Source organism: Podarcis raffonei, chromosome 13, assembly GCF_027172205.1.
Source record: "Podarcis raffonei isolate rPodRaf1 chromosome 13, rPodRaf1.pri, whole genome shotgun sequence".
Taxonomy (NCBI): domain Eukaryota; kingdom Metazoa; phylum Chordata; class Lepidosauria; order Squamata; family Lacertidae; genus Podarcis; species Podarcis raffonei.
The window spans coordinates 36,579,249-36,600,343 of NC_070614.1; the positions used below are offsets into that span (position 1 = coordinate 36,579,249).

The 21,095-nt window shown below is 49.6% G+C and overlaps 1 protein-coding gene across 5 annotated transcripts in view; it reads left to right on the forward strand.

The window, feature by feature from the left end:
• The window catches only part of PLEKHA4 (pleckstrin homology domain containing A4), a 46,790-nt gene extending 25,706 nt beyond the window's left edge, over positions 1-21,084 (forward strand). For 4 of the 5 annotated variants that reach the window (XM_053363374.1, XM_053363373.1, XM_053363371.1 and 1 more), the window contains exons 3-22: positions 3,538-3,648; positions 4,409-4,481; positions 5,713-5,813; positions 6,687-6,802; positions 7,751-8,014; positions 8,190-8,742; positions 8,842-8,919; positions 9,728-9,829; positions 10,716-10,784; positions 12,318-12,398; positions 12,507-12,656; positions 13,697-13,795; positions 15,011-15,113; positions 15,250-15,332; positions 16,127-16,240; positions 16,345-16,477; positions 17,453-17,508; positions 18,955-19,116; positions 19,953-20,121; positions 20,447-21,084. In XM_053363374.1, coding sequence (XP_053219349.1) covers positions 3,538-3,648; positions 4,409-4,481; positions 5,713-5,813; positions 6,687-6,802; positions 7,751-8,014; positions 8,190-8,742; positions 8,842-8,919; positions 9,728-9,829; positions 10,716-10,784; positions 12,318-12,398; positions 12,507-12,656; positions 13,697-13,795; positions 15,011-15,113; positions 15,250-15,332; positions 16,127-16,240; positions 16,345-16,477; positions 17,453-17,508; positions 18,955-19,116; positions 19,953-20,121; positions 20,447-21,009 — 3,180 coding nt within the window. In that variant the 3' untranslated portion in view covers positions 21,010-21,084. The remainder of the gene's footprint in view (positions 1-3,537; positions 3,649-4,408; positions 4,482-5,712; positions 5,814-6,686; positions 6,803-7,750; positions 8,015-8,189; positions 8,743-8,841; positions 8,920-9,727; positions 9,830-10,715; positions 10,785-12,317; positions 12,399-12,506; positions 12,657-13,696; positions 13,796-15,010; positions 15,114-15,249; positions 15,333-16,126; positions 16,241-16,344; positions 16,478-17,452; positions 17,509-18,954; positions 19,117-19,952; positions 20,122-20,446) is intronic. The other variant, XM_053363375.1, reaches the window with a different exon arrangement.
• The last annotated feature ends 11 nt before the right edge of the window (positions 21,085-21,095 follow it).

Consider the following 21,095-nt stretch of genomic DNA (forward strand, 5'->3'; position numbering starts at 1 on the left):
GGTTAGGGTTGAAAAGACTTGCTTGGGAGATGGTAATTAAATTAATTCGAATGAGTTGTGAACAGCAGCCCAGATGTCCACTGCTTATACCACGGGAAGCAGCTCATTTCACCAATATCAGAATGGTTTCATAGGGATTTGGGATATTTCCATTATTACAGTGATAACGTATTACACCTGAGTATTCGAGGAACATGAGGCATTTTTATTTAACTTAATTATATCAGAATTTAGAAGCCACTGTACTTTCAAAGAATCCCCAAATGCTGTACAGAGAGAGAATTATAGAACAATACAGACCCCAGAACTATATGAAAACATAAAAAAACCCCAATAAGGATTAAAAACTGCAGGAATAAGGCAGACCAGTCTTGGAAGGCTTGGAAGACAAGAAAAGTTTTCAACAAATGTCAAAAACAATGTTGGAGCTTGCTTCACTCCTAAGGGGAAGCGAATTCCTGAAGTCTGGTGCCACAGTGTTGAAAGCGCAGGCTCAAGTCTCAGCACGCCTTGCCACAGGGGTGTTGGGCATCAGCGGCAGATCTAAGTGATTGGAATAGGACCGGGGGCGGGGGGGGGCGGAGAGAGAGAGCTTCTCAGATGCCCCGATCCAGAATCATATGAGGCTTCTAAATACCAGATTCAAATACTTGAATCTAGCTTGGTAGCCAATTGGCTACTGGCACAAGACATAAGCATATGTAGAAAAAGGCAATGTTTACCTTGCTCTTAAACAATAGATCTTGAGATTGTCAGAGGCCATATGCACTCTGCCACGATGTATTGGGAATATTCTCTTGGTCTGTTTATGTATAAAATATTTTATGTAACAGGGACGCGGGTGGCGCTGTGGTCTAAACCACTGAGTCTAGGGCTTGCCAATTGGAAGGTCGGCAGTTTAAATCCCCGTGACAGGGTGAGCTCCCGTTGCTCGGTCCCTGCTCCTGCCAACCTAGCAGTTCGAAAGCACACCAAAAAGTGCAAGTAGATAAATAGGTACCGCTCCGATGGGAAGGTAAATGGCATTTCCGTGTGTTGCTCTGGTTTCGCCAGAAGCGGCTTAGTCATGCTGGCCACATGACACGGAAAAACTGTCTGTGGACAAACATCGGCTCCCTTGGCCAGTAAAACAAGATGAGCGCCCCAACCCCAGAGTCATCCGTGACTGGACTTAACTGTCAGGGGTCCTTTACATTTACCTATTTTATGTAACATACATTCAGTGGGGATAGTCACCACTGTCAATGAGGCAAATGGATGTTTACAAGTGCCTGCTGCATAGATTTTGCAGTGTATCTATGTTTGAGGCTGTCTTAAGGGATATAAGAGGGAAGAAAGGAGAGACAGCACATCCTACATTCATCCTGAAATAGGCTCTAGTCCAGGCATAGGCAAACTCGGCCCTGCAGATGTTTTGGGACTACAACTCCCATCATCCCTAGCTAACAGGACCAGTGGTCAGGGATGGTGGGAGTTGTAGTCCCAAAACATCTGCAGGGCTGAGTTTGCCTATGCCTGCTCTAGTCCAGCACTGTTGAAAGCACTATACATTTAAAGCACTTTTGAAACATACTCTTTCCCTCAAAAATTTCTGGACACTGCAGTTTACCCTTCACAGAGCTACAGTTCCCTTAACAAGCGACCGTGCCCAGGATTATTTGAGGGAAAGACTGTGTTTCAAAAGTGCTTTAAAGGTATAGTTAGTAGACAGCCAACAACAACAAATATGTTTGTATTGATGGTGCTACAAGGCTCTTTGCTTTTGCTGTAGTAGACAAATAGCAGCATTCCTCCCAGAAATGGCCAGTTTCTAAGTCACACTCATAAAGAGTGCCAGTTCCTTTGGATTACTGTCCTTTCACTTATCACTTTCCTGGGGTAAAAAGTTTTAGGGCCGCAGGGCTTACTCAGGTTTGGTTTCCTTTGGAAGGAGGTCACGAGAGGCCTATTGGCATTGTGTAATATTTCCATTCGAACTGATTTGCATAGGTGGAGGCAGGCACAGCGTCAAACACTTGAACTGATAGGCAACATTACATCAGATCTCTAGGGAGGCAGCCAGCAACCAGAGATCACTTTTTAGAGCTCCAAACTCAGCTTTTTGTGGCTTTCCCAGTCAAGCTGAAACTGCGGACTTATCTTCACATAAACACCTGGATTATATCATCCTTAGTCAATGGGTGACCGGGGATGGGAGTGGTCTGCCTCCGATGCTTCTTTCTATCTACATTCCCACAACATTCCTGCAAGACAAGGGGCTAAGTATTTAGTTCCTTATTACAACATATCTCAGGGCTATTGACCACTCTTTTGTCAGCTTCAGTTATTGCCTCAGGGAAACCTGCCCAATAACCCTATTTACAGAAATCTGATAGGAAACCTGTTGCTTTTTTCAGGTGTGATTTAATCAAATACTGGCAAAGTCAATTTGTGCAGCTGAAGTTGATTTGGAGCTTTTGAGCAACAGTATCCACTTGTTCCTAAAATTGGGCCTTTGATGATAAAGCAGGTCTGGAGGGACCTTTGGCCTCCCAGATGTTGCCAGACTACAGCTCCCATCAAGTCCAGAGAGTGTGGCCAGTCGCCAGGGATTATGGGAGTTGTAGTCTTAAAACATCTGGCAGGCTGAAGGTTCTCCACACTTGTGATACAGGAAAGTGATTATCACCAGGCTTGTAAATAGCATTAGCCCACATTCTTCCATTTCTTTCCTTGCTTACCTCCTCCCACTGCTGTTTGACCACTGCCAGTTTTGGATTGTAAGCTCCTTTGGAGGAGGGACCATGAATATACTGCCTAGGTAAGGCTTTGCAGTTCGTAGGGTAGTTTGTCCACCTTGCTCCCTGGCTTGCATTCAGCTCTCACCTGTGGCTCCAGAAGTTGTCAGCATGTGACAGCAGCCACACATTGTGAAGGGCTTTGACTGGCCGGCTAAGCCAGGTGAGGGCAGCCGATGGGTCTCAAATCCTAGATGAGTTGGGGACTTCTCCTGCATACAAAGACAGGCTCCAGCGGATTGAGCGGATGAGACCGATAGCGGCTCCAACGGTCAAGAAGATGGTTTCTCCATGTGCTGCAGAGGGAAGTAGGGGTAGATGGGGCTCGTCAGCTTGGGAAGGTAGCCCATCTAGGAGAAGGAAAATTCTGGTCCTAAAACTCTGCTGCCTTGTGATAAATCTTTGGGAGAAGAGAAGGCTAAGGAGTAAAGCTTACACAAATCTGGAGTCCCTAAGATGGTTGGGTGGCGCCTTGTGCGCCTCCTTCCAGCAACTCCTTCAACCAACCCGGGACCAAACGTATTGCTCTGCTTTCCTTTGGACCACATCAGTGAGATGGAGAGGGGGGAGGTCTTGTTGTATGGGCAGCCCAGGACCTCCATGCATGCTGTCCAGGCTTGCGCCCCGTTAGGCAAGGTGAGGCCACGGTTTGACATCACCCACAGAGGCGCACTCCATTGTCTTGAGACAGACCAATGCCAACGCTGATGGCGTGCTATTAACAACCCAGTATTGCATTTCAACATTTTGTCTCCCGCAGCCACGCTCAGCCCGGCCTGTCCGGAAGGTTCACGCTTTTGGGAAGAGGGCAAACTCCATCAAGAGAGACCCCAACTCGCCTGTCATCATGCGGGGGTGGCTTTATAAACAGGTAAAAAGAGTGTGAGAAACGAAGGGGGTTCCTTAGCTCAAAAGCAGCCAACGTGGTTCCTTCCAGGTGTTTTCAGCCACATCTCCTCCCATCTGCCCCAGCCAGTGTGGCCATTGGTCAGGAATGAGGGGAGTTGTTACTCACATAATGTGGATGTTATCACGTTGGCTGTGCATTAGCCTGAAGGATGAGTGACTGAATGCTGAATGGGTGGACCCAAATATAGCAAGGGAAGCCAGAGGCTGCTGGTGGCATCACACCCTCAGCATCTGTCATTCTTGGGCAGCTGTTAGAGCTCCAGTGTCGCAGCAGCAGGGGCCACCACAGATGAGACCATGCTCCCCACCACCACTGCCAGCCTTGCCGACACCGCAATAGATCAAGATCTTGCAGAGATTTTGAGATCTCGCCCAGAGTTGTCATGATCTTGCCCCAAATCAATGTTGATGGTGGTGCCACTTAACGAGCAGCTCAATAAATAGCCAACGTCGTGTCATCTCCCTGCAAGGAAATCAGGACGAATCTTTGATAGAGAGGTCTTCTGGAAGTAGCCCATGTCCTCTAGCCAGGGACAGAATGTTTCCCCTCCATTTATGGCAGAAAGCCACATGTGTGACTGTTAGCAGCTTTACTACCAATTCTGTACCCACTGATAAAACAATATGTTTGACGTAACCAAGCAGAATGATCAGGGGTTCTCCTGGGAGTTGATGCCCTGGGCACCGTTGATCTCCCCTTTTCATTTCCTTTCCTCCTCCAGGACAGCTCTGGTCTTAAACTCTGGAAACGGCGTTGGTTCGTCCTTTCTAATTACTGCCTCTTCTACTACCGAGGTAATTGGGATTTCCCCATGGTTCTGCCAGAGGTGGGCGGAAGTGATGTCATTATGCTTTTGGAGGGAGGGCTTTTTTCAAGTCTCAGGCAAGGTAGGCTGGTCAAGCATCGGAGGGTGTGCCTCCTTCTTCCTCCTGTTGCTTTCTCAGCCTATAACATTCCTTATGGTCTGTCTGGGTCTGGGAGCAGAGCTGGGAAAATATGCTGTAGGTTGGGGTGGAAAGCTCATGGGCCTCCAGCTGTTCATTCATTTTACTTACTTATAAGCATATTTTTATACTGCTGCATACATCATACATCAAAGTGGTTTACAACAAGAATTTCTATATGTATTCTAAAAGCCCACATATTCTGTATCCAGATCTGAAAAGGGTGTGCTGAGAATTTGGTTGCTTTCATTTCATTTTCGACTCTGCTCCTGACTCTTTCTGGTGGAGGAGTTTAGCCTTATATATACCCTTTTTCTTCTGATTCCTCAGATTTGCACAAAACCGGATGTTGTGTTCTTTTGGTCCATCAGATTTACCCAAAGCCAGAAAACTGCACAAGCAGCTATACAGTTGCCTGGCTCTGTGCTTTTGTGTACTTCTTGGATGGGGGATATTAAAACAAAAACAAGATGAGGACACAGCTATCTGTGGTCATGCTCTGCTGGCACTTAACTGGGGTGATAGAATCTACAAACTTGAAGGCAGGGAAAAACACAAAAGATAACACCTGCTGGTATGAATAAGAAAGACCGAAATTGTTTCTCATACGGAAATTAAAATACGTGTGGGTGTGGACTACTCCAGTGTAATTCAAATTGTGTGTGTGGGTGTGGATAAACAACTAAATAGTGCTCAGATGCGGACAAGCCCTTTTGTCCCCCAACTTAAGCCCTATGGTTGAGAGAGAAGGCCTTGACTCTTCTCCCTACCAGCCAGACCTTAGGCAGTGGAGTGGGCTGCTAGCCAGGTTTGACAGATTAGAATTGCTAGTTCAGGCCCCAGAGATCTTGAGGGCCCCACAGAGCTGGAGGGGAGAACCTGTAGCTCTTCAGACGTTATAGGGATCCAACTCGCATAAGCCCTGACCCTTGGGCAGGTGGGCTGGAGCCGATGGGAATTGGAGTCCCAACAACATCTCAAGGGCCACACAGGGCTCTTTCCATCTGGGCTTTAGGGAGAAGTGCATTGAAGCGACTTATTAGAATCATAGATTGGAAATGTGTGTGTGTTTGTTTTCCAGACAGCCGTGAAGAGAAAGTTTTGGGCAGCATCCTCCTCCCCAGCTATGAGATCCGGACAGCGTTCTCCAAGGAGAAGAAGAACCGCCGCTTCATATTCAAGGTCAGTCCACCCCACAGTGGGATGCTTGTTTTCTTCCAAGGTCTGTTACTTTGCTGTCACCCAAGGTCTGTTGACAGCCATGAGTGATGGGTGAGAGATTCAACTCAGTTTGGATTTGAAGGTGAACTTAAGTCCCACTGTGCAAAGCAATAGGAGAACCCGAACAGAGTCGCCCTTCGGAATCCGTATTTCTGCATACAGTGGTACCTCGGGTTACATACGCTTCAGGTTACAGACTCCACTAACCCAGAAATAGTGCTTCAGGTTAAGAACTTTGCTTCAGGATGAGAACAGAAATCGTGCTCCAGCGGTACGGCAGCAGCAGGAGGCCCCATTAGCTAAAGTGGTGCTTCAGGTTAAGAACAGTTTCAGGTTAAGTACGGACCTCCGGAACGAATTAAGTACTTAACCCGAAGTACCACTGTATTTTGCAATGCACACTGTGTGTGCATATACTAGGGGAAAGTGTGCACGTAAATGAAAACAGCATACGAAAAGGCATTATATTAGGGGGAACTGCTTTGCAAAAAAAATGTGTACGTGAGGCAAAATTGCACACAAACATACGTATATTAGGAGAAAATTGCTGAAGAATTTTCATGAAGCCTTTATTTAAAAAAGGAAGCTAATAAATCGCAAACTGATGTGGAAATGTGGAAAAATGACTGGAAAAATGAGAAGTGGAGAGAACCAAAGCCGACAGATTCTCTCCTCCATTAGCCAGCCATGCAGAAAGCCCACCAGAAGCCCTCAAGCCCACCCTCGCCTCTGCTCTCCAGCTCTTGTCCACCAGAATTTCCGTATGCCTGCTGCCCCCTTGAGGATGCGGTGGGCCACTGCAATTATCCTTCTTTTTCTTCTTTTACCTTCCAGGCCGAACATCCTGGCATGAGAACCTATTATTTCAGCGCAGACACCCAGCTGGACATGAATAGCTGGATCCGTGCCATGAACCAGTCAGCCGCCGCCGAGTGCGACTATGGAAGCTAGTAAGGGCTGGGGACAAGTGTATTCTACGCACAGCCCTACGCTGGCTGGCTGTAACCTTGCCCCTGGGGTTCTCTGGTTTGGGTATGGGACATGAACCCATCAAAAGAGGGACTGAGAAATAGGAACTTTTGAAAGGGAAACAAGTTCCATTATGGGCAGGATCGTGGAGAGATTAATGGTGCAGATGTTTTTAAAGTTTTTAAAGTTTTCTAGGAGAGAGATTCGGTTTGCTTAGGATGGGAGACTCTTCTTCCTGTTGTGGTCCCTCGGGGAGGGGGCGTCACCGATCAAGGACCACATCCAGCAGCCGGGATAGATGCCCACTGTGGGGAGGAGGGCAAAGCCAAACGTAGGCAGTGTCGCTCGCCTTTCTTCCTTTCAACCATCGCCTTCTCTCTCTCCTTCTGCCACTCCCGCCATCACCCTCTGCCTCCCCACCCAGCAGGCTGCCCAGAGAGGGACAAGTTGCTGCTGCCAGACACCCAGACTCGTCACTTTGAGATTAGTTTTGAAATTAGCCCATGGACACCCTTATCTTAGGAATGCGGGGTGTCTGGATTCATGGGTTACCCAGAAGCAAGATGGGCGAAATGGGGAGGCATGAGCTTTGAAAGAGCCAGCTAGGTTGCGGGGCAGACTGGTCCATTAGGGCGAAGCAAGGCATGGCCCCACCCATCTCGTCCGTCCTTCCTTCCTTCCTTCCTTCCTTCCTTCCTTCCTTCCTGTCATTAACTCTGTGGCGCCACCTACTGTTGGGCTCCCTGCATTCCGCCCTACCAGTCTCAACGGCCACCACTGTGAGGTTGGACACCACTGTGAGGTGGGGTTGGAGGGGGAGGAATCTTGATTTCAAATTCTCTGTGGGCAAAGGGGAAGGTCATCGCAGGGGAACCAGGCACCTGGGCTTTGATACAGTCTAAAAAATCTTCCCTTCTGCCCCGCCTCAGCAACCGGAGGGGTCTCCAAAGCCAGTCCCCGTCCACATGCACCAGCTTTGAGGACGTCACACTCACGCAAAACGACTACGCCAAAAGCGCAGAATCCCTGGAGATCGCCCGTCTCTCGGAGGCACACGATGGGGAGGCCTCATCATCCGACAGTCTCCATGTGCAGGACAGTCAGCAGGGGACTCCGCGGCTCGGGAGGACGTCGTTGTGCAGCTCGCTCAACGGCGGATACAGCCACATAAGGAAAGAGCAACCAGATTTAAGGTAAGTTGGTGGGTAGAGAGGGAGGGAGGGAAGAACCGGTTTTCCACCAGGGGGTGCCGTGGGGAGCTAAGGATGATTGGCTCCCACAGGTGCTGTTGGGGCGTGACTTGGATTTTCATGTTTGTTGTTTGATTCTGTGCCTTCTTATTTTTCTTCCCTCTATTTCCATCGGCAGCTCCCTGTCTTCCCAGACTCACGGAAGCCCCTCGCCCGTCATCCACCACAAGCTCTCCTCCCGGCCGCGGTCCCCCTCTGAGAGCCCCACACCTTCCTCCCCATCCCGGACCCCTCAGCCTTCCCCTCTGCTTTCCATCCGCTCCTCTCGTTCCTACTCCCTCCCCCTGACCCCTGCCGAATCGCCTCAGATACCCGACGCCCGCCAGTCGCCCCCTCGCGCCCGCAGGAAGCCCCCGAGAGCTGCCGCCGCCGCCGCACAGGCCATCTCCTGCGAGGACCTGTCCTCCGCGGCCTCCCCGAGGGGTCTCGGGCGCCCCAACACCCCCATGGGGCGTGTGGACATTGCCCCTGGCGAGGGCCCTCCCAACAACCCCTACGCCACGCTGTCGCCCACCACCAGGGGGCGCACCCTGACACCTGCTGACCGGTATGACGTGTTCCCCTCCTCCGAAGACCCCTATGGCAGGCGTTATGCCCGGAGCCCTCACCACAGCAGGGCGGGCGAAGAAGGCCTGGCGCCCTCATTGGCAAGGCAGCTGCCGCCCAGCAGAGTAAGTAGAGGCTGCGGCAGCAGTGGGCAGGGCACCTCTGGGTTTGGAGCTTATCTTGACTTCGATCCACCCGGGCGCTAACCTTTCCTTTCCTGCCAGTTTGCAGACCGAGGTTATCTCTCTCCGCCAGCTGGGACGTCCCGTGCTCTGGTCATGTCTCGGCTACATGGGCGACTGGTGAGTACCAGGGGCTGCGTTCTCCATCTTTCCCGTTCGCCGTGGTCCTCCTTTCCCTGGCCTTCCTCTCCCTGTGACACGAAAACAAACGAGTCTGTTGGCTTGAATGTCTCTTTCCCCGCTCGTGACCTGGGCTGTGTGTACCCTGTACTTAACGTTTCTGAAATCCTGAGCCAAAGGAGTCTTAATTCTGCAGCAGGAAAAGCTCAATTCCGCAACTTGCGTAAATTATGCAAATGTTGAGCTACAAACTTGCCTCCTTTAAAAAATGAAAAGATTTTTTTCTTTCCCTTTTTTCCAGAAAGCTGCATTGTGCGGCCGGTATTATATTGCGCAGTCTTTCCGTGCAATTTGTGGCATACCCTGTTTAGGGAAGTTTTTAATATTTGATGTTTTATCGTGTTTTTAATACTCAGTTGGGAGCCGGCCAGAGTGGCTGGGGAAACCAGTCAGATGGGCGGGGTATGAATGAATGAATGAATAAATAAATAAATACTATTACTATTATTATTACAGTCATACCTCATGTTACGGCTGCTTCAGGTTACATGGTTTCGGGCTGCGGACCGTGGGAAACCCAGAAGTACCGGAACAGGTTACTTCCGGGTTTCGCCACTTCACACATACGCAGAAGCGCCAAATCGCGCCTGCACAGACACGGCGCTTCAGGATGCGAACGCTGCAGGTTGCGGATGTGCCTCCGTCATGGATTGCGTCCGCAAGCCGAGGTTCCACTGTGTAGCACACAGTCCTGCTCATGAGCTTCCCTGGCTACTCTCCCTAACACTTGCCTTCCCTTTCCCTACAGATCACCCCCCACTCCGCCTCCTCCAGCTACCTCCACCTACCACCCCTGCCCCCCCTTCCTAACCGGCCCACCCCTGGGAAAAGGACGTCCTTGGGAACCACGGTATGTGATTTCGTGCTTGATCCTCCCTTGAGTCTAGGACTTATCAAACGCTGGCTTAGCAAAAAGAATAGGCTGGCCAGGAAAGGACAGCAGCACATTCTCTGAGCTCTGCTTTAATACCAAATTGTCCTCCCGTCTGTCGTGGTTAACACTGGGCTCCCCCATCTCCCCCCGTTAGCTTAACATTGGATTGAACAGCCCTTGAAGTAGTTAGTCTTGAAGCCATGGGCAACTTATCCTGATAAATACGCCCTCTTAATGCTGAACACATAAATGTCTTGGGCATATTTAATTTTCTTTTTTTTTAAATATAATTTTTTTCATTTTTTTCCATTTAACAATATATAATCACATCATTATTATCCACTTTGCCTCTCTAGCTCTTTCTAGCCTATTGACTTCCTTCCCACAAGATTAACCTTTATATCATCGCACTTTATGCATTTTTCAATTCTAATTACACTCATTGCAAAATACATCAAAATTTAAGTAAATATAAAAAGGGAGAAAATTCTCATTACAACCCTGCTAGTGATGTCAATCGCTTACAATGATCTTTCAAATATCGTATGAATTTACTCCAGTCCTTTTGAAATACTTGACTGTGCTGGCTTCGGATTCTTCCCGTCAGCTTTGCCAGTTCTGCAAAGTCCATCATTTTCACCTGCCACTCTTCTTTCGTTGGCACTTCTTGTTGTTTCCATTCTGGGGCTCAAAGAATTCTTGCTGCTGCTGTTGCATACATAAACAGTCTTTCATGGGCATATTTAACTTTCGTGGTGCAACAAGCTGGCGTTTCTCTTAGGAAACCATGTGGGAAGTTTGGGGGCTTATCCAGACGTGCCTTTGCATGCTGTTCACACCAACCATTTCTCTGTCTTTCCAGTGCCGGACTCTGGTGCGAGAGAGGAGCATCCATTCTGCCGGGGGGCAACGGTTTGAAAGCGACACTGATGTACGCACTTCTGCTTCTTCTCATATCAAGGGTTCATTTGTGTGTTGTTGTTTTTTAAAAAAACTTTTAAAATTATTTGCATCCAGCTTAGGAAGCATAGAGCATAAACATCACTTTGAGCAGGGGCAGGGGAACCTGTGGTCCTCCAGGTATTTGCTGGACTCCAACTCCCATCAGGGATGATGGTAAAAAAGGTAAAAGGACCCCTGACCATTAGGTCCAGTCACAGACGACTCTGGGGTTGCGGCGCTCATCTCGCTTTATTGGCCAAGGGAGCCGGCGTACAGCTTCCGGGTCATGTGGCCAGCATGACTAAGCCACTTCTGGCGAACCAGAGCAGCACACGGAAACGCCATTTACCTTTCCGCCGGAGTGGTCCCTATTTATCTACTTGCACTTGGACGTGCTTTTGAACTGCTAGGTTGGCAGGAGCAGTGATATAGCAATGGGAGCTCACCCTGTCACGGGGATTCGAACCGCCGACCTTCTGATCGGCAAGCCTTAGGCTCTTGGTAGTTTAACAATATCAGGAGGGTCACAGGTCCCTGCATCCTTGACTTACGAGTAGATTGAGTCATTCTTTCAGAAGAGGGAATGCCTCATTTATAAAACGGTGTTTGAAAGCTCATTTTTGAAATCTCTTGCAAAATAAGTAACAAACCTACTTCCAAGAAAACGGGGTTGGGATCCACTGTGGGGGTCACTGCAAAAAAAGTAACATTAAACTGGGTTCGAATCCACTGTAGGGTCACTGCTCAATGCTGAATTTACAGAGAGTTAGTCCTACAGCTTGTTTTATTGTCACCTGCACAGCCGTCAGGAACACCCCCAGATTTTTGCCACTTTGTGTTTACATTTTCAAGCAAAAACCAACTCAGAGAAGTGCCTCTCTTCTGACACACAACACACAAGGCTTTGTTTGAGACATTTTACTACACACTGAAATTGGCTGAAGGTGGAATAATTCCCCCCAATAAAACTGTGTGCATCGGTTTCATGCTGCAGTACGCCAGTTTTCTAACAGCATTAGAAGTCGCCTGGGGTTTTACAGGGTGGGAAATCACCCTGAAAGTCTGATGTGCCCAATGTTTTGTTGTCTTGGGTGAGGTCAGGAGAGTCAAAAAATAAAGTGCTTTTTCACACAGCGCACCGTTAGACTGTGGAACTCACTCCCACAAGAGGCAGCAAAGGCCACCAAGCTGGGATGTTTTTAAAAGAGGATTAGATACATTCATGGAGGGCATGAATAATAGCGTAACCCATCTCTGAATTGGAAGCTCTCAGAAAAAAAAGAAAGAATCTCACCAGGGCTGTCTTAAGCATATGCGGTGCCAGGGTGCAGGCTCTTCCTCGGACTCAACTCTTGGGCCCTGGACTCTCAGCCTGGCGCCCCTGAGAGCCTGGCGCTCTCACAACACCATGCCAAACATTTGTCCCAAAGTGGGTTTGCCTGCTTTTATAAAGCCATGATTGTATGTGCCGCAGCACCTTCTGGTGGCTTCTCTTAGAATTGCACCCCCTCTCTCTTTCTAGGCTCTCTTGACAAAACTTTGCGGCCAGGACAAGGTGCTTCGTGGTCTCGAAGAGGACACGGCACAGCTCCGGGCAGAAAAGGTATGTCTTACTTTACCACTATTCCCTCTTTCCCTTACTCCTGCTATTAAACCGGCCATCTGATTTATTTTGGCTTACGTTGAAATGGTTGGCCCCCTTTTTTTACAGGAGCGGATTGAGAAAGCCTTGGAGGTGACACGCCTGAGGCTGGAGGAGTTTAAAGGCCAAGACGCCACGATGGAGAAAATCTGCTACCAGCAGAGGCAGCTGCAAGACGAACTGGTGCAAACCCGAGCTCGCCTCTGTGATCTAGCGCTGGTGAGTTGCTTTTATTCCCATGCTGGGAGCCTGAGCTGAGAAAACACTGTACAGTGGTACCTCAGGTTACATACGCTTCAGGTTACAGACACTTCAGGTTACAGATCTGCCAACCTTCTGATCAGCAAGCCCTAGGCTCTGTGGTTAAACCCACAACGCCACCCGCGTCCCAGTTCTCGGTTAGTTCTCGGTTAATACTACAGATCAGAGATGAGGCAGAGGCACCTTTCGGTTTCCCGTCAAAATTCCTCCAAGTTGCAGCAAAGGTCAATCTACTTAAATTGCCCCCTCTCACCTCCTTCGAAGCCAAATTGAGAACCTGGTCGCATGAGGAAGTCTCATACCCCAATTGCCTTGCATACAGACTGGTTGGACTTTTAAGACTTTTTTCCGCACCTTAAGTTGACCCAGCGTAGAGCAGGGACTCCTGCCTTTGATGCTAACTTTTTTCTTTCAAGCCCCTCAGCCCAATGCTCAGGCAACACCCTCCCACTGGAGATACACAGCAACATTTTGTTGCTGTGCCTGCTTTTCCTTTCTATTTGACCAATGTTCAAAGGTGCATGCCCGGTACTTAGAGGGCCAGAACTTCTGTGGAGAAGAAGCAGCAGGCTTACAGAGACCCCCAAGTTTACAGAAGTACAAAAAAAAAACTTTGGGAGGGGGGAAACATAAATGCATATTGGGGGCACCCTCAAGATAACCCAACAAGGACTGAGAATGCCCAGTGGCCACTGACTGCTGAGTGACTATTGTTGTTGTTAGGGGGCAGTTGCACACAGAACGGTGGGTGGGAATGGATGGGAGCACTCCATACTGCAACATTTTGTTGCAGATCTCGTGTGTGTGTGTGTGTGTGTGTTTTCATAAAATATTTGGCAGGAGGCATTGAAAATAGCATCCTTCACCTGAAGCGGTATAGCCCACCCAGGATTCTACGACCTCATTCTGCAGCAGGGGTTTACCAGGCCTTATCTGCAGTGAATCAGCACTTCGTAAGGGATCTGGATAAGCTGCAGTTTTGTTCTTCCCCAACTCAGGACAGTGAACGAGCGTGGGAGGATTACGCCGCCTTGGAAAATGACCTGCAGATGGTGAAGGGCTCCTTGGAGCATATCCGGACTGTGGGGCACCCCCAGGTATGTGCTCCCCATTTCCAAACCTCTCCCTACCACTTTTTTGTGGTACTTTGCAAGCATTCGGGCTGTGCATAGTTGCTGCAAAAAAGTGACAAAACTCCAAATTCTGTAAGTGAGAAATCAGGTTTTGTAATCTGAGCACTTTGTGCAAATGAAGACAATTTTGTCAACCGTGCAGAATATATATATATTCTGCTTTTCAAATTTATTTCTTTTTTTCTGCTGGGTGGGTGGGAAGATGAGCTGTCCACCAAATATTAAAGTCCTCCTCTTCTGACCTGTGGAAATCCACCTCAGTCTTCGTCCTGGCCCTGTATTTTCTGGGATTCACGTCTCATGTTTATGTCTGCTGCTGCCACACGGGCTAAAAACTAATTCAAAAATATGAATGATAAAAGGCATTGTTGATTCTGTGCTTCGTAACTGCAACCTGCTCAGTAGTTGGTGAAATAATCCAACCCCAAAATGGTCTGCCTCAGAAATAAATGACAGGGTTGAGCATGTGGAATCGCTGCTAGATTGAGCTCATGGCTCTGATCTGGAGGTAGTGTGGGTTGGGAGGTGGTGGAAACATGGTACCCCAGGCCCACAGCTCAGAGCCTCTGTTTTGCATGCACAAGGACCCAGGTTCTGCCCCTGGCATCTCCAGGTAGGACTAAGAAAAACCCCTACCTGAACCCTTGAAGTAAAGGAGAGAGAGGGAGCTTCAAGCCAAACCTCTCTATCTATGACTCTTCCCCAGGCCACGCCTCCTCTCCCAGGCCACGCCCCTACCAGACTTGCTTTGCTGAGCTAAAACAAAAAAAAAAAAATTCTTTCCAGTAGCACCTTAAAGACCAACTAAGTTAGTTCTTGGTATGAGCTTTCGTGTGCATGCACACTTCTTCAGATACCTTATAGATAGCTTATCTGAAGAAGTGTGCATGCACACAAAAGCTCATACCAAGAACTAACTTAGTTGGTCTTTAAGGTGCTACTGGAAAGAAATTTTTTTTGTTTGTTTTGACTATGGCAGACCAACACAGCTACCTTCCTTTGCTGAGCTAGTAATGGAAAAGTCCCCCCCCCCGACACCCCCCCCCCCCCGCCGTCCCCTGCCCTGGTGTCAACAATCCTGAGCTATGCAGGTTGATGGCCTGGCTTGGTTCAAAGCAGCTTCCTATCTTTCCGCACTAATTTCTGTTGCCTCCACCTGTCTGATCCTTTCCTCCTTAGGACCAAGTAGCTGCCCAGCAAGATTTGTGGAGGATCCACGACATCCTGGCAGGACTGAGATCCAGCCCAGCCAACCACCACACCCTAGAAAGCAGAAGATCAGGTGCTGAATGCAGTACTGTCCTAGGAGCTGGGAGCCGGCAGCCCAGGAGAAGGAGGAGGAGGGAGGGAGGCGGATATTTAGCAGGTGTTGCCCCTTATGAGTCCTCGTTTGTAACATCTGAACCTCTCCATTGCAGGTGTGTCTCCAGCTAGCACCCCAAACCTGGATTCTCACCTGGGGCCAAGCCACACATCCCAGCAGCTTTGTGCAGGAATGGAGGTATGGGGTTGGTCTCTGGGTTCAAATGGTACAGTGGCTTCACCATCGAGACCTTGGGCTCCAAAGCACTTTGAAGTTAGGGGTTCGGTGTTTTAATTGTGGGTGTTTTTGTATTTCAATATTGGTGCCCCTGGTTTTGGTAAGCTACTTAGAAGCCCATTTGGGCCTTAAAATCTCTCTGTGTATGTGTGTGTTTATGTACTTACTTTATGGCTCGATAAATACAGTCATACCTCATGTTACATTTGCTTCAGGTTGAGCGTTTTCAGGTTGCGTCCCGCGGCAACCCAGAAGTACTGAAAAGGGTTACTTCTGGGTTTCGCCACTTGCGCATGCACAGACGTGCAAAATGACGTCATGCGCATGCGCAGAAGCGACAAATCGTGACCCGCACGTGTGCAGACGCAAAGATGCGAATTGCGTTTTTTTCAGGTTGTGAATGGGCCTCCGGAACGAATCCCGTTCACAACCAGAGGTACCACTGTAATATTTATTTCATGTACACAGCTTCATTGTAAAGACAAGCTCAAAGCAGTTTACAAAAATAGGAAAAGCAACTGACAACAACAATTTAAAACTTTCATAAGTTAAAACAGCCATAGACTAAAAACGGACTTAAACTTGCATCAGCAATCTGGGTAGGCTTGTCTAAACAAGATTGTTTTTAGCAGGTGCTGAAAAGGGAATAGTGAAAGTACCCGCCTGACAGCTGTCTATCTAGAACACATACACACACAGGCAGAATGAGGATGCATTACTAATAATGTTCACTCTTTTTCTATGGGCGCCCGAAGGAGTTTGAATCATCTCCTCCTCCCAAATCCACCCTGTCCTTCCACGAATCCACCACCAGCCACTTGCCAGCCTCAGTGGGCCAACTGGACAGCCCTCGGGCAGGGAATCCGCCTGTAAGTTTCTGCCCCAACAGCATCCTCAGTTCCCTCCTTGCAGCCTTGCCCACTTTCTCTTGGCAGCGACTGAGGTTCGCTGATGTTGTGTTCTTTGCCGGCAGAGTCCACCTGCTTCCTGCAGAGGGCAACAGGGGTCATCACGGCAGTCGGAGGCCACCAGGCGACCTCGATACAATTCCTCCGGGGAGCCCGCAGAGTCCGAGAAAGTGAGGGCAAAGGATGGGGTTGGTCCAGGTGAGTGAGATGCGGGAGGAACACACACAGTGCCGGATTTACGTATAAGCTAAACAAGCTATAGCTTAGGGCCCCACTCTCTTAGGGGCCCTCAAAAAAATTAAAGGGAAAAAAAGGATGTACATTTCCAAAATATAAGATAAAAAAAACAAATAAAATAAAATCTACATACAGCAACAGTGTTTTGTGTTGTTTAGGCTCCTATGATGTAAGTAATGGGCCCCGCCTGCTAGCCTGCTCCCTAAAATATCACTGGTTTGCTGATGTCTAAAAATAGGGTGCCTACATTCTGCATGGATTGGTTGCATGGCAAATGGCTTTAGATACCTATTAGGTCCATAAATTACCACATAGCATATATTCAACACAAAAAACAGCGACAATTTGTTGTTGACAAAGGACAGCTGGACATATAAAGGGCCCCATTACCTCCAGTAGCCTCATCAAACCTAAATCTGGCCCTGCACACATACAGGGTGTTTTCTCGGGTCTCAAGTTTCAGTGTGGGTTGACTTGGGTAGTTGACATTTGCTTCTTAACCCAGAGTGTGTTTTGGGCGCTTCTGGTTAGCAAGAAAGGCGGATCCCTTCATTCTTTACACAGCTTTAGTTGTGAAACTTTGGATGCTTTAGTTGAGATTGGACTAGATGACCCTTGGTGTCCCTTCCAAGTCTCCCGATTCTATAATTCTATGAACTCTTACTTCCCTTTTGAATTACCCACCATTCCCTTTCGCTGCCCACTTTCAGTGTGCTGCTTTCCCATTGGTCAAGCAAGGATTCCGCCATTGGTGCTCGCCATTGGTGGCTTAACCTGCCCTGATCTTGCCACAGAGTGTGATGCATAAGAGCTGCCTTTTGAGTTGCGTTGAGGGCCTATCCCTGCCAGGACAGAGGTGGGAACTAGGAGAGAGAAGCAGAAAACTTGGGTTCTGCACCCTCTGAATGAATGCTCTGTCTCCCTCCTCCTTCACAGATCACGGGAGCCACATCAGCAAACTCTGTGAAGACACTGAGCACAGCATAATCAAGGTACGCGGAGGACCCTCAGAATCATGGCAGCAGAGAATCTATGCATTGCAAGGGTGTGGTGCCCCTCCAGATCTTGTTGGACTACAACTCCCATCATCCCTGTCCATTGGCTGGGCTAGGCTGTCTGGAGTTGATGGAAGTTGGAGTCCATGCTCCTCTGGAGGGCACTGTGTTGGCTATCCCTGTTCTAGTGCACGGCAGGGGAAAGGAAGGCTTTGTTTTATTACTTATTAATATGTTTATGCTCTGCTTTCCCTAAAAAATACAATTTAAGCTTCGCAGCTCCTGTTGAAACTGGAGTGGCTAATTGACATCTTGCAGGTGGGTGGGTCTGATCCAGGCCCCCAAGCAATACCCCGGGCCTGACTCTTACCTATTTCAACAGGCAGGAACCACCGAGGGGAGAAGGCTCAGAGCCAGGGGGTTAGCAGTGGGGTGATGATGATGAGTGGGCAGAGGGAGAAGCCTGGGAAGAAGAGGTGGAGAGAAGTTCAGAATCAGATGCTGAAGCAGGAGAGGAGTCCTGCTGTTGTAGAAGCCAGGGTGTCTCCCCCTTCTGCTGCAAAAATAAACTTCCCTCCTCCCTGGTCTCCCAGAACCAAGAGAGGCATGAAGAGGGTGGAAGAGAGGTTGGCTGCATGCAGGCGCTGTCTCTGATTGCTTGGGGAAAGTCCTGGAGAGGAAGGAACTAATGGCTGGATGAGGTGGGGACTTTCACTCTCAGCAACTGACCAACCGGGGAGAAGCTGCTGTGATCATTAGGCCTGAGACTCAGGCAAGACTCGTGTTCTTCCTAATAAATAGCTAATTCCAACTTCAACGGTGTGATATACTGCCAGCTCGCTCCTGAGAATGGATAAGAAAGGAAGCCTCTAGGACTCTTGGGGTGTACCACGTACACTTCAGAGCCTGACCAGGATGGCAGGATGCCAGCGTGGCTGGACACTGGCAGTAGCATATAGGGAAGTTTTTAATATTTAATGCTGTATTGTTTTTAACACTTGATTGGGAGCCACCCAGAGTGGCTGGGGAAACTCAGCCAGATGGGCAGGGTATAAATAATAAATTATTATTATTATTATTGGCAGTTGTTGAGAGCAAAATCCCATTTGTGGCAAAGGCAGGGACCCGGAGACTGGCGTTGTGTTCTGGTTTGATGCTGGATCCCACACAGAAAGCAGCAAGGCTGCCAGACCACAAATAGCTCCCAGTGAGCAGCTTGCTCCGACAAAGGTTGGGATCAGGCTGAGGCCTTGTGAGTCCAGCAGTCTGCTCAGGGGCCGGATCTTGACTTAGCTCCCTCCCAGTGCCCCTGCTGCCTCCGACTCCGGATCACTGCTAGATTCAGGGGTCATGAATCTCAGGGTCATGAATGAAGTCAGGTATCATGAACGAGGGCCACTGGTCGCCGGCATCTCCTAACCCCTGATCTCGCGTCCCATCTAGGTTGTCCCCACAGAAGCAGTCGCCTCTCGCCGCCCTCGCATGAGTGCCCAGGAACAGCTGGACCGGATGCAGCGGAACCAGGAGGCCAAAAGGAAATCGGAGGCTGCCCAGCCAAACGCTCTGGGTCACTGGCGAGACTCTCTCAAGCGCGGGTCCGGCCGGGTGGGTGAGAAGCCTTTCGGAGGGGGGCACCCAGCGCTCAGCGGGGAGGGGCCGAGAGGCAAGGGCGAGGTCTCAGCCACCTTCTACAGGGAGGCCCCGCGTCCTTGACCCTGGATGTCTCGGGACAAGAGGTGGGGGTATGGTCAGAAGGGCAGGTGCCTGGGGGGGGGAGGGGAGCTGCATCCAGTGGGCAGTGCTTGAGGGGCTGGGTTCCTTGTTTTTCCTGCCGGGGAACAGGTGGGTAATGTGGCTGGGAAGCAGATATACCTTTGAGTTATGTAAGAGGGAGAGGGAAGTCTCATCGCAGCTGGAGCATGGAAGAGGAAAGCCAGGACTCCTGGGTCGCGAGATAGAGAGGACTTGGAAGGGCTGGAGCTCCTCCGGCAGTGGTGTGAGATGCCATGACTTTGGCCAAAGAAAGGCTGAAATCAGGGACTCCTGCCATTTTATGCAGCAAAATCATAGCTGTCAACTTTCAGATTTGAAAATAAGGGATCAGCAGCCTCGAAAATAAGGGATCAGCAGCCTCACCTGTCCCGGCAACAGTCTATGGGATATCTAACAATCCCGGATATCAGTGGGAAATGGCGCTGGAATAAGGGAATTTCCTGCAAAAAAAGGGAAGGTTGACAGCTATGAGCAAAATGGGATTGTGTGTGTGTGTTTTAGAAGAGTCATCCGCATCTTTAATTAAAACCACAGGGAAGGTTATTATTTTCATGGTGTGCTTAAGTTCCAATTTGGGTTGGTGAACGAGGGGACGTGCTCTGACCTAAGGTGGGAACAGCCTTGTTCATGCCCCGTTCCCCTTCCCCGTGATTTAATCTCTCCTTCAGCCCCTCCCCAATACCCCCCCTGAGCCATCACCCAAGGAGGGCGTGCAAACTGAGGGACTCAAGCCTCCTCGGTGCCCCCCGACCCCTGAGTGGGAGCGACAGCGAGTAATCCAGCTCTCCTACGCCCTGGCGACAGAGGCTTCGCAGCAGCGGGGGAAGCGCATCGCAGGTACTAGGAGAGGCAGTGGGGGCTTCCGGGGTCTGTGGGACGGGAGGGTCAGGTAGTCAGGGGGTGGGACTCAAATCTATTTGTCTGAAACATTTCTATTCTCTCTTTCTCACTCAATTCTCAACCTCCCTCCCCCCCAAAAAAAACCCCATCTTCCAGCTGCTGCTGGGCCTGATGGTGTCCCTGCCCTGCCTTCTACTGGAACAGCAGCAAATGCTAAGCAGCCCATTCTATAATATATATGCCAATATCTCCTGTTTGCTGTGCACAGAAGTCAAGTGTCCATGTGGTTGATGGGAATTCTTAATGTCGTCTTTCTCCCCAGGAAGGACCAGCTCTCACTCCTCCCTAGACGATATCCCTGTGTCCCATGAAAGCCTGAACCATCACGGCCTCCCCGGTGACAGCCCCTCCAAAGAGCCAGAGCTCCGTGGACCTCTGCTATCTGAGCATGACCAAACAGCTGCTCGGAACTCAAGCTGCCACGATAACTCCAGAACAGCGAATCAGGGGCCACCCCACGCAACCAATCGAGTGCTGGGTGCTTCAGAAGCATCCGATTGGCCGCCGCCTCTTCCCAAGGAGGCGGGCCATTTAAAGCCGAAGACTCTGCAGTTGGAGTCGCACCTGCTGGAACCAGCCAATGAAGAGCTGCCCCTAGTCAGTGGTCCTCCCTGGGCGGCGCCTTTGCCTCAGCCAACCAGCCAGCACCTGTCTATCTCTAGAACAGCCAATTGGGCATCTGAGCAAAGCCTCGTGGGCGGGCAGGGTGCAGCCAATGGTAGGTGCCTGAAGTGGAGGAGCGAGAGCCAGTCCCGCCACGTGGTGGCCTGCCTTGGCGAGACGGCGCAGCCTGTCAGGGTCACTCTGGTAAAATCCAGCTTTTAGCTTCAGAGGGTGGAGAACCAGGATTGAGGGGGGGGGCGTGAGGAAGCCCTGCTGCCTGGCTCCATCTTTCTCTAACAGGGACAGGG